The sequence below is a fragment of the Lissotriton helveticus genome, chromosome 5_1 (assembly GCF_964261635.1).
Source record: "Lissotriton helveticus chromosome 5_1, aLisHel1.1, whole genome shotgun sequence".
In the NCBI taxonomy this organism is placed as follows: Eukaryota; Metazoa; Chordata; class Amphibia; order Caudata; family Salamandridae; genus Lissotriton; species Lissotriton helveticus.
The window spans coordinates 554,142,956-554,156,104 of NC_136065.1; the positions used below are offsets into that span (position 1 = coordinate 554,142,956).

The following is a 13,149-nucleotide window of genomic DNA, read 5'->3' on the forward strand; positions in this document are numbered from 1 at the left end:
TCTCGGCCCACACTTCATGAATCATTCCGAAACTTTTAAGATAGGAGCTGACTTATTAGTTTTGAAAATTTCGCGAACATTCATCAAATGGCGCTTTTTGAATGGAAACAAGGTCCTAACTATAACTACCTACTGCAGACCGCCAGTAGGTCATATATGTGTTTGCGATATATATATATATATATATATATATCCCAGCTCGTAAATCCCTTACACAGTAAAGAACGGACCGCACTCAGTTGTTTTTTCAGAAATTGATACAACAATTTTATTTCATCGTCAGCTTAAGAATCAGGACGTGTTTCGGCATCTCACCTTTGTCAGCTGTATATATATATATATATATATATATATATGTGTGTGGGTGTGTGCGTGTGTGTGTGTGTGTGTTTAAAAAATTGAAAACAAATGAATTGATTTAACATTTCATCTTATTGGTGTTTTTTTGTAAGTCCTTGTATCCATCATTTTCCTTGAGTGGGTGTTCCAATACTTCTGGGTGAACATTTGTGGTGCTGGACTTACTTCAAGGCTGGGTTGGAGTACATTTCCAACTGTTTTGTGACCTTTTAATCTGTAGTAACTTTAGAAGTGCAATTTGGGAATAGCAATTGGGCTTACTCTTGGGTAGGTGCTCGTTTTGTTGTTTTCATGTCCCTCTGTAAACCCCTGATTACTTCTCCCTAAGCCCCTCCTATTTAGGTGTAAATATTCCCCATTTTCTAGCCACTCCACCCCGTCCCTCCCATATTTATTACTAACAGCAGACTTACCTTTGTGGAGATCTTCACACTTGTGGCAGAGATCTCTATAGAGAAAGGATAGCGAGGTTAAGGTGGAGGTTTTGCGCGTAGATTTGTGAATTGCATTTTTTAATATGTGAATAGTATTACTGCAGCACTACTAAATGTACTGCAAAATGCAGTCTGTAAATAGGCCCCAATGTGTGTTCACAGTGTTGTCCGTCTGCCCTAAAACAAACCCAATCCTAGACATTTTGTCAGTGCTTGTTGTATTGAACATTCATTGAGACTGTAATATTTCCCTAGTCGGTTAGTGCAAAGGCTTGTTGTTCATTGCATGGCAACAGTTGCAAATTTGCTCAGACACCAGTGTAATGTTTCAAATATGGCATAATCAGTTAGAAAGGAAGCAGCAGAGCAGTAAAAATATGAAACGAAGCAAAAAAGAGAGCTTTAATAACTTGTAATAAATTTAATATGGATTGACTTTTCCATCATAGGTTTTAACATTGAATAACATATAAGAAATCATATTGAGCTTTGCATGTTTCTGTTAAAATAATATAATGCATCGAAAGAAACACAATAATGCAAATACATATATTCAGTGCATTGATTTTAATAAAATACAATATCACACATTAAGGATGTCATTTATTTTTCTTAGTTAATAATAATATTGGTTATGTAGCATGCCTGGAGTATATCTACATAGTTGTTTAGTTATCCTGAATCTGGTGCACATATCATTTACTGTATATATATCTCTATATATATATTATACAAACATTATACCAAGTTTTGTATCTATTTCCCTTTCTATCATTTGAGTAGAACGTGATTGCCTAAACACAAGTGTCTAATGGATATTTCTTAATGTAACATGGTATTTTCCTAAGTACTCTTCGCTTTGTTGCATTAATTAAAGTGAAGAAATACGGAGTTAGGGTTGAACATAAACAAAGTATGAAAGCAGCAAATCTTAGATTACACTTTAAAGTGATATTAAATTTAAGTCCGAGTACAGTCGTCGCGGAGGGTAATGCGTTCCCATGTATTAGTTAATATACTGTCAAGAGCAGGGTAGTGTGCAACCTGACAAATGAAAGTATGCCATTCCACATGTTATGTGCATGAGTGTGTGTCCATGGGAGCAGCACCACTCTTTGCAGGACCATTTGAGGGAAAAGTGTTGCTTCATTACCTTCTTTCATATTGTTGTTCTAATATGTTAGGTAAGTGAATTATGGAGGACTTCCTCTTCTACCGACATTGCAAAGACAATACAGGGGCTGAATTGAGTACAATCCTTTCTACTATTCTTTCTCTGGCCAGTTCCTCATCAGGAATTTGCCTAATCCTTGCTTCAGCATATGCACCTATTCAAAAATGACATTAACCAATATAAGACTGCATTGAATGAATTATCACAGGAAATTTATGAATGATAGTTTGAAAATTCGTGTGTCAATCAATCAGGAGTTTGTATAGCACGGCTACACACCCGAGAGGGTCTCACAGCGTTGTTAAAACACATATTTCTAATTAATACTAATATTGAGACAGTTCAGCTTTCGATTATTTTGCTGTGCTTGTCATGAGATAAAACAAGATCTAATCTACCTTCTAACAATTTGACATAGAAACTCTTTTCATTTTTTATCTTAGACTATCTTTTAGCTTTTATGATCATGTAGTGCCAATCACTCAAATATTATGTTGGATCACCAGTGATTTGGCTTTGTTCTTAGCTTTTGTACCTTTCAAACAAAGAACCTGGGAGCATGAAATAACAAAAGAAGGGACCCTCGTGAATTAATTGGATAATCCTAAACACAACTTGCAGTTGAGTCAGACTACACAGTGTACCTATAGGACATTAGGTCAGGTCATACCAATGACTGTTAAGCCTCACTTTGAAAAAGATAAACCTATTGACATAAATAATGAGCATACATAAAATAACCATAGCTAAATACTGCTCAATATGTACATTTCATGTATCCAACGATCAATCCATCCTTGTCATAATATGCAGTAAACTCTATTCACAGTATATGCAAGGTGCACACCCATGCACAAACAGAAACACAAACATGAACACATACTTTCAGGTACTTCTGCATGCACACACGTCTGTGTAAACAGATATGTACCTAAATGTTTCATGATGGATTTGCTACAACAAAGACTAATTGCAAAAAGTCTTGTCTCCAGCAGCCTCACTTCAGAAATACCAACTATGTGCAGTTTCATTTTCAAGGTCTGTGATCCGGCCAAATGTAATCTGGTCAAGGAGTGTTAAAAAAATATTATTCAATCATTAAAATGCAAGTTACCTTCCACAGAATGAAAGGATCAAATGCCAAAATTTGGTTTGCTCTTTGGAAAAGCAATGGTGTCCAAATTCTGTTTGCAGACATAGTAGTGCACTTTTTGGCTGGAAGGAAAGTAATGTGGGAGCTAGAGATGCAGTGTAGGAGTTTCTTATCCCTCAAGGGTTCAACTCATATTGAAAGACGCATATCACACAAACTACTGAAATATTCCTCGTTGTCAGGATCTAGCTGGTTGGCTTTCTCGTAACATTCAATCGCTTGCATCTTTTCTCCATCAAGTTGGTGGATATATCCAAGGATGCCATAAGCTTTGGCATTTCTTGGATTATGTTTAAGCATTTTTTCGGCTATACGTTTTAAAAATTTTTTGCATGAGTCTCTTTCATAGCTTTCATACTTAATCTCAAGCCCGACTCTATAATATTTAACGGCTTCAGTTTCAGATTTCCTATTATATTCCTGAAAGCGTCCATAATTAAGGTTAAGTTGCTGCTTTTCTTGCAGAGTGAGATTCCCCATGCAAAACACTTTCTTGAATGTTTTCTCTGCTTTATCGTGTTGATTAGCTTCTGCATACATGTTTGCCAGGTCGGAATATGCATAAACAAACTTGGGTTTTTGTTCAATAACCAATTCGAAATGATAAATTGCTTTTCGAATAAGGTCATCTTTCTCACCCACTTTCTCACCCAGTGGTCTTGCAGATGGATATCGGGATTGTCCAAAGTTAGCATTTTTTTTCATTTGAAAGAGCTTTTGTCGGTAGCAAAGGCCTATTTGGTGGTTAAGAAATCCAGATGTTGGTGTCAACTTTATAGCTTGCTTCAATAATTTCAAAGATTCGTCTGATAACCCCTTCCTCCTGTAGAATTTTGCAGCATATCGAAGAAGATAGGGAAGATCCGGTGTTTTCTCCAATGCTTCCTTCATGTATTTCTCTGCCTCTTCCTCTTGTTTCATGTCCTGCAGTTTCAGGCTCAGAAGGGCCATGACAACTGTGTCCCTTGGGTTTAACTTCACTGCATGCCTTAACAGTTCAACGCATTTGGCGCCATCTGCAGGATCAGTTTTCATAAAAAATCCTTGAAGACGATATACAGCTGTTGCGTAGCCAGAATTCCATTCTGGTTCTTCGGGTTCCATTTTCAGAGCTTTTTCAAAACAATCCTGTGCATTTTGATAATACCTCCCAGCAAATTTTAGGCAGGACCAGCCCTGCTCTCCATACACATCAGCAAGTTGAACCTTAAAATGGAAAGGGCTTGATAACTTTCTACAAGCATCTTCCACCTTATCAACATAGGATTGGGCATTGTCCAATTGATTCATGTGATAGTACACCCAAGAGAAATTACCAAAGGTAACAATGCTTTTTATGGCAAAGTCTTCAGAATGATTCTTTTGGATGCAATCAGCTGCTTTCTCAAGACTTTCTATAGCTTCTTCGTTTTTGCCTTTCAGGTGCTTCACAAAGGCAAGCAAATTGTAAATCATTGACTTGTGTTTTGTGACACCAAATTCAATTTGGTCATAAAGTCTGTCCTCTAAATCATCAAGATCAGTATCATTCTTCAGCAGACCCCAGGTAAAGTGGCAATCCATCTGCAACAGACTTGTCTTTAATTTATCCCTTGAAATCTCACTGTAAAAAAAAAAAAAGAATGAACAATATCAAAATGAAAAAAGTTGCAAGTTACAATGCATTCTTTATATAATTGTATCAGGTTTTATACTTGCAAAATAAAACATGAATGGAAGAAATGTGTAATAAATACAACCACGCAATATAAATATAAAACAGTAACCACACACACAGTCAGTGTTTATGAATGTAATATAAACTGCGTCAGCAAGAAGTGTTAATTCTTGACCAAACAGCATGCTTTGATTCAAATCATCTGTTTATGAGTGATTGGAATCACACACATTTCCCAGAAAGTCATTGTCAATTCATGGGTGGAGCACTGTGATAATTTTCAATAATATTTGTGAGTCCTAAATAGGATGATACATCTGTGCTGCATACCTAACATAATAATTCAATATACACCATCCAGGTGCATATTTGACTTGTACATATGAATGGACCTGAGTGCAACATGTTTAAATTCAGGCACTGACCCGTGTCAACTGAAGAACAAAATTAAACTAGCCCACACTCGTGCTACATTTCCACTTTTTGTCAGTAGATGTTTAAAAGACCAATCATTATTCAACTAAAGTCATGCCATTGATAATGTAAATCATGATATCATGTCACAACTAACATCATCTATGACGTCATTTGTGATGTCATGTGTTGCATTATGTGTAAGTTCATCAGCAGCAAAGTAGAAGTATGCAGTTTGGGTAGCTCTCTATAAATGTTGAAATGAATTGATTGATTTTTAGGTGTACGGACCAGAAGGACTTAGACTGGTTGCAAAAATTGGTCACAAAATGCCCACTAATCTTTTGCGCCCAGTCTCTAATTTTGTGATGGTACCTGTGTACTAATAGAACGACCCAGAAAATCTCCCATAAAATCTCCTGACCAAGTTGAAGAAAAGTCTACTAATGAATATTAATTAGCTATGTCACTGCTTGATTGACTACACACTCATGATTGGTGGCCTGCAATAGAACATCACCATAATTGTCTTTGCATTCCAAAATAGGAAACTTTATTTTTTACAGCAGGCAATATTCCTCTGGACCATAACCTGCATTCTCGAACGTTTCCCAACACAGTTCTCATAGAGCCAGATGTAGGTAATTCATATTTACCGACTCTTAAATACCGAATTTTACCGATTCGGTATTTAAGAGTCGGTAAATATGAAGGGGGGAGATGTAGGTATTTCCAGATGTTGAAATACCGAATCGTTAGAATTCGTATACCGAATCGGTATTCCCTATTGATTCCTATGGGCTTCACAGCCCATAGGAATCAATGGGAAATACCGATTCGGTAATTACTGAATCGGTAAATACCGAATTTTGCAAGGGTGCAGGGGGTGTCACTTTGACACCCTCTGGCACCCCAAAAATAGGCATGTGCGCCATGTGGCACACAGACATGCCCTAAGGGCATGTCTGTCTGTCACATGGCTAGGTGTGCATGCACACATGTGCATGCACACCTGAATTCGGTATTTTAACACCCAATTGGATTGTGTGTTAAAATACCGAACTTGTAGGGCCTTTGGGACTCAGAAGAGTCCCACCTACATCTGGGATTTACCGAATCGGTAAAAATACTGATTCGGTATTTTACAGAATCGATAAATTTACCGATTTGGTAAATTTACCGATTCTGTAAAATTGTGCCCCTACATGCCAATTCTTAAATACCGGTCGGTAATGGCTGAAATCGGCCGTTACCGACCGGTATTTAGGCTCCTACATCTGGCCCTAAGTGTACAACAGAGACTCGCCCTGCTTCAAACTTTTCTGTTTTTTCGTAAGTGCCTGAGTAGTAGTCTTTAAAATATTAGAAGAAAGAGTAAAAATAGCACTATGTTGTCCGTTTGAAGAGACCTTCATTGACAAACCAAAATTCGAATTAGAGATTGGCTGAGATACAAAAATGCAATCAGACATTGCTAGTTTTAGAAGTAACAGAACAGATTCTCAAACATCTGCAGCCTGACTATCTGACAGGATTTGAACATAACTTGTACATCAGTCACTACAAGGGCCATGAAGCAGCTGTACCAATAATTAAAACTTATCTTTAAAAGGAAAATTCTGGAGCTGTGAGGGGAGAATGTATGGCACTACTATGCAAACATTTACAACGCTGTACTTTACATCGCGTTCGTTACACCGCAAGTCGTTACAACAACTTGCGCTGGAGGACGCTGGACTTAGGAATAGTATGATTTACTATTCCAACTCCACTTTACGTACAGTAGGGAAGGTGTTGGAATAGTAAATCATACTATTCCTTAGGTTAGAGTGCCATCCAGCACAAGTCGCTGTAATGACTTGCGTTGTAATGACCACAATGTAAAGGAATTGCGATGCAATACCCGTGTTGTAATCGATGTTTCTCGTATAGGACTGTATGTCAGCTGAGCCACTCACCAAGTGATCATTGCTCAGGCATGAATCACAGTAAAACGTGATATGGGTAGAACTGATGTTTTCTCAACACTGCTCTATCAGTAAACAGGTGGAACACAGGCAGGGCAAATGACAGTAGACCACTATCAGGGATAAAGAGCAATTTCTTAACCCCCCTCCCCTCCAGCTGTGCGAGCATCTCAACGTTTCTTTCTTTCCCATCAATTATAGACACCAAGATTTTTTGTGGTGTTAGAACTGCTGCTGTTTATTCTCATCATTAGCTGGCCTCGGCCATTAACATGCTCAGCTCTTGCTTATCTTGCACTTCAATGTAGCGCATTCTGTTCATAACTGGTTATACAGTATGCATATTATCTTTATTGCACCTTAATAATCATAACTTGCATAATCCTGCCATGCATCCTCCTTATAGTCATAAAGTCTCTTTAACCAGTTGGCTGCTGCCGTCGGCCAACAGTCGTCACGTGCACTACCTTGGTAGTGCTGCGTAGGTCCGTTGGCCGACGCTGCCCCACCCGTTTTTCGAACGTTCAGCACTGGAGCTGAACGTTCGATGCAGCCAACGGGTTAATGGCTGTCATTAAACACTTTTATCCTGTGTAGTTACACCTCTAAAGTTCTGCCTATTGCTAGGTACAGCGGGTCATGGTGTCAAGGCTTCCATTGGTACAGAACGTCTGGTGTTCGTGGTCCTGTGGCCATGCCTGGGTTGCAAATTCCGTTTCTGCCCAGAGCTGACCATTTCGTATTCCTTTGTTTGCTCTCAAGTGTCCCTGCAGTTAGGCATCCCAAGGACCTTGTTCGGGCAATTGACCTTAGTACATCCTTGTGTGATATTTATTGTTAAAACCTTGTGCATCCCTGCCCCCTTGACTCACTAAGGCTGTGATGCCTGCATTGTCTGATGTGGGTGGGATCAATTTCTTCTGGAGACAATGCTGAGAACCGCTTGTTCCGGTCACCTTTTGACCGTGCTCGTGGCCACGCCTCTCTCGCTTGTTTGGGCCATTTTATTCACTTGCTGACCCTTTGCTTTTGGAACACTTTCCCTTCCTTATGCTGCCATTCCCTTTGTTTGCTGCCCATGGATGGGAGAGTAGCCATCCCTCTAGGATAGACTGTGGCTCTCGGTCCAGCGGTACGTGTCAGAGATTCATGGCTATGAGCATATGTTGGAAGTCAAAGAGGGTGACGCCCAACACTGCCACATCGTTCTTCTAGTCTCAGGAAACAAAGTTGCATTATGCATTTCAATTCACAAAGAGACCATATCGAAATACACCTGCATTTGAAAGTGATTATAATTTCTCAAGCTCTCCAAAGTAGACAAAGAACTTTCGAAGAAAAAGGGAAATGTGTGTGATGAAACTAGCAGAGCGAGGGACTGTACAAATCCCTGAAAGATATTTTGTAGCTTGTGTTTAAGAAAGGTGATACGACATGTCTATTAAATGTACATTATATGTAACAAATTGCAGGTATGTACTTCTATGTGTTTAATTATTTTATGAATTACATTTATATAGTCCACAAAACTAACCGACTTATTTTGGTACTTAACAATTTGCACTAATTTGTACTCAACCTAAAGTCACCCATTTAAAACCTCAGAAGAATGGAAATGAAAGTCGGTCCTGCAAGGATTAACAAAAATAAATTAACAATAACATTTACAATAAGTCCCTGTAGAGCCCCAGATGGCCCTACTGTATTTCTAATGTTGAAACCACAGGGTCAATTAGTAACAGCCTGTGTTACAAGAATCATTTGCTGCCAAATGCTATAACACAGTTTGTTACTAGATGCCAATTTACAGTCAAAACAATATTACCAACAGTAGCTTAGGGCCAGATGTAGGTAGGGTTTTACCGGTCGGTAACGGCCGAATTCGGCCGTTACCGACCGGTATTTGGCATTTGATATGTAGGGGCAGGTAAACAGGGAAAATCAGTAATTTTACCGATTCGGTAAATATACCGGTCGGTAAATTTACCGACCGGTATATTTACCGAATCGGTAAAATTGATATGTAGGTGGGACTCTTCTGAGTCCCACAAGGCCTACAAAATCGGTATTTTACCATCAAATTGTATTTGATGTTAAAATACCGATTCAGGTGTGCATGCACATGTGTGCATGCACACCTGTGCCATATGACAGGCAGACCTGCCCTTAGGGCAGGTATGCCTGCCATATGGCCCCCGAACCTTTTGTGGGGGTGCTAGAGGGTGTGAAAGTGACACCCCCTGCACCCTTGTCAAAATCGGTATTTACCGAATCGGTAAATACCGACCGGTAATGCCCCATTCATTCCTATGGGCTTCGGTAAATACCGATTCTTAACGATTCGGTAAATGGAACATCTGGATGTTCCTACATACCCCCACTTCTTATTTACCGATTCTTAATTACCGAATCGGTAAAATTCGGTAATTAAGAATCGGTAAATAAGTTTTACCTACATCTGGCCCCAAGTGCCTTCTCTGGTGTGCTTGATCAAGCAGCCTCTAAGTCCATCGGTGCAAACCTTCTTGAATGGCGCCCTCAGAGTGACATACAGTACTATTTGTGTGAGCAATGTACAGCACTGCAGAGTGACCATTGTGTGATAGTGTTCTCACCTTGGCCTTCAGTTATCCCTCTGTGCAAGCTACCAGGAGCAAATATCTCAGTATGAGCTTCCCATAGGGAACCCCTCGTGCTCACTTGCTGCAGTAGTAACTCCAATGTGCCCACAAGCAGCAGCGCTTGAAGGCATACTGAGCTCGAGCTAATGATCTGTCTATGCTACCTGCTCATCTCTCAGTATGATCTTGACGGAAGTACCTTCAATGCACACCTAACCCAGTCGTGTCACAAGTGTGATATTACTTTAGAGGTGCATTCAGCAAGATCTTCCAACAGTGCCATCAGAGTGGGTATTCTCCACCAATGTTCTCATTGCAGGCTTCATGTAGGAGTACCCTCAATCTGAACTTTCTCAGTGTGCAATTTATACAGCAAAGGGCCGTTGGCAATGATACAAATGTTCTTCAATAGAGAACTGAGTGAATGTTTTCCCTATAGGGCCATATGTATCATGCATTTTTGAAGTCGCAATTGGTCAGATCAGGCAGTTTGCAAGTGCAAAAATGCATTTTAGTATGTATGAATTCCAATTTGTGATTAGGTAACATGTTACCAAATCACAATTTACAATTGTGAATACATAACAATTTGGTGTTAGAACTGGGTGGGTTAGGGCATCCCTTCCTAGTAGCAAATCGCAGCGCTCTGTAGGAATGTTTTGGGACCGAAAATATTAGCATTTTACCATCTACTTAAAGTAGGTGGTAACCGATTCACAAACGCGAAGGGGTCCCCAATGAACACCTTCCCCTTTGTAAATAGTAGCAAAAACTTTTCATTTTTTAAAAATGTTTCCTGTCTTCCTTTAAGAAAAATAGGCCACATTTTTTAAAAGCAAACACAAAGGGATGACGGACGGAGCGCTGAAACTTTTCAGACACTCACCCCCAAACACAGATCTGGGTTTAATCCATTGTCGTTCTTTAGCTCACTTAGCCACCCCAGTTACGAGTCAGCCATATGCAAATCAGTCTTGACCCTGTTCCTTATGGGAACAGTCCAACCCGAAATGCCCAAGTCAAGTTTTCCCTGGGCCAGAAACAAGCATCATGGGACCGGATTCAGGGTAACAACCTTTATCAATCAGGATAGCTTGATTCCAGTGACATAGTGAGCAAGGGACCCACTTCTGGGCATACCCTGCCAACTTAGGACGAACAAAGCAAACGCAAGGAGATGATGGACGGAGCGATGAATCTATTCACACTCACCCCCAGTCACAGTTTTGGGTTAAAAACCATCGCCGTCCTTTAGTTCACTTCGTAACCCCAGTTCAGGCCCTGGCATAGGCACATTAGTCTTCACCCTGCTCCTTATGGGCCCGAACTGCCAAGCCTGGTCTTCCCTGGAGCAGGAAACAAGCACCATGGGACTGGTTTTGGGGTAACACCAGTTAGCTTGAATCCAATGGGAAAGTGAGAAAGGGACCCATGTCTAAGCATACCCTGCCAACTTAGAGCAAACAAAGCAAACACAAGAAGATGGACGAAGTGCTGAGACTTTTCAGACACTCACCCCTAGTCACAGATCTGGTTTGAGTCCATCATTGTTCTCTATCTCACTTCGCTAGCACATTTCAGACCAAGCCATATGGAAATTAGTCTTGACCCTGTTCCTTATAGGAACAGTCCACCCCGAATTGACAAGCCAGGTCTTCCCTGGATCATAAACAAGCCTCATATGACAGGTTTCAGGTTAATATCCCTCATCAGCCAGGCTAGCTTCAATCCAGTGGCAAAGTGAGGAAGGGACCCACGTCTGGGCCTACCCTGCCAACTTAGGGCGAACAAAGCAACCACAAGGAAATAATGGACAGAGCGCTGAAAATGTTCAAACACTCACCGCCAGTCACAGATCTGGGTTGAATCCATCATCATTCTTTAGCTCACTCGCCACCCCAATTCAGACCCAGCCATATGAAAATCAGTCTTGACCCTGATCCTTATGGGAACAGTCCAGTCCGAACTGCCAAATTAGGTCTTTCCTGGACCGGAAACAAGCATCATGGGACCAGTTTCAGAGTAACATCCCTCATCAGCCAAGCTAGCTTGAATCCAGTGGCAAAGTGAGCAAGGGACCCGCCACTAGGCATACCCTGCCAACTTGAGAGGAACAAAGCAAACACAAGAAGATGATGGATGGAGTGCTGAAACTTTTCAGACACTTACCCCCAGTCACAGTTCTGGGTTGAATCCATCATCGTTCTTTAGCTCCCTTCGCCACCCCAATTCAGACCCATCCATATGAAAATCAGCCTTGACCCTGTTCCTTATGGGAACAGTCCAGCCCGAACTGCCAAGTCAGGTCTTCCCTGGACCGGAAACAAGCATCATGGGACCAGTTTCAGGGTAACATCCCTCATCAGCCAGGCTATCTTGAAACAGGTGGCAAAGTGAGTAAGGGACCCACCACTAGACATACCCTGCTGCCAACTTAGGACGAACAAAGCAAACACAAGGAGATGACGGACGGAGTGCTGAAATGTTTCAGACACTCACCGCTCAGTCACAGATCTGAGTTGAATGCATCATCGTTCTTTAGCTCAATTCACCGCCCCAGTTCAGACCCAGCCATATGCAAATCAGTCTTGACCCTATTCCGAATGAGAAAAGTCCAGCCTGAGCTGCCAAGCCAGGTCTTTCCTGGACTGGAAACAAGCATCATGGGACCAGTTTCAGGGTAACACCCCTCATCACCTAGGCTAGATTTAATCCAGTGGCAAAGTGAGCAAGCAACCCACGTCTGGGCATACCCTGCCAACTTAGGGAAAACACGTGAAGATGATGGACAGAGGGCTGAAACTTTTCAGTGTGGTCTTCCAACCATGAATGGCAATGAGGCTGACTTTCCTAAAACCATAGACTAGATTGCTTAGAGACAGTATGTAGAGATTCAGCATGATCAATTGACAGTTGAACCTACCCTCGAACACCCAAAAGATTGTAAGTTGCAAAACAGAGTCAAAGGGTAGGAAAGGAAACCACCTTGAACTCACCTTCCATAAAGGACATTTAATAAATAAAGACAAGAAAAAGGGCCCACCACCCTGAGACAGGCACCCAAAATAGAATGGTCAACTATCATCACGTGACAGGCAGGAGTTCACAGCAGTAGGGTGAATTATGACATTTGGTAAGAATCAAATCTGGTATAATTGACAAACTCCTGCCTCCTGTGTATTGAAAGCCTGACCACTACTGTATGTAGTACACTACATACAGTGTACTTTCTGGTAGTTATTTTGGAATAGGGCCAGGCATGGCTGGAAATCTTTGTATTGGAGATGAACACCATCCAGCCAATATTTTCTCAGACCTTGGAGCAGTGTGCCTGAGTGCTGGATTTCCACTCTTTGCATTGTTAAAGGG

The 13,149-nt window shown here is 40.9% G+C and overlaps 1 protein-coding gene across 1 annotated transcript in view; it reads right to left on the bottom strand.

Annotated features, from left to right (window-relative positions):
* Positions 1–1,200: 1,200 nt before the first annotated feature.
* LOC144754721 (interferon-induced protein with tetratricopeptide repeats 5-like) overlaps positions 1,201–13,149 on the bottom strand; it is a 55,823-nt gene continuing 43,874 nt past the window's right edge. Inside the window, exon 2 of the mRNA XM_078642874.1 lies at positions 1,201–4,724. Coding sequence (XP_078499000.1) covers positions 3,251–4,724 — 1,474 coding nt within the window. The 3' untranslated portion in view covers positions 1,201–3,250. The remainder of the gene's footprint in view (positions 4,725–13,149) is intronic.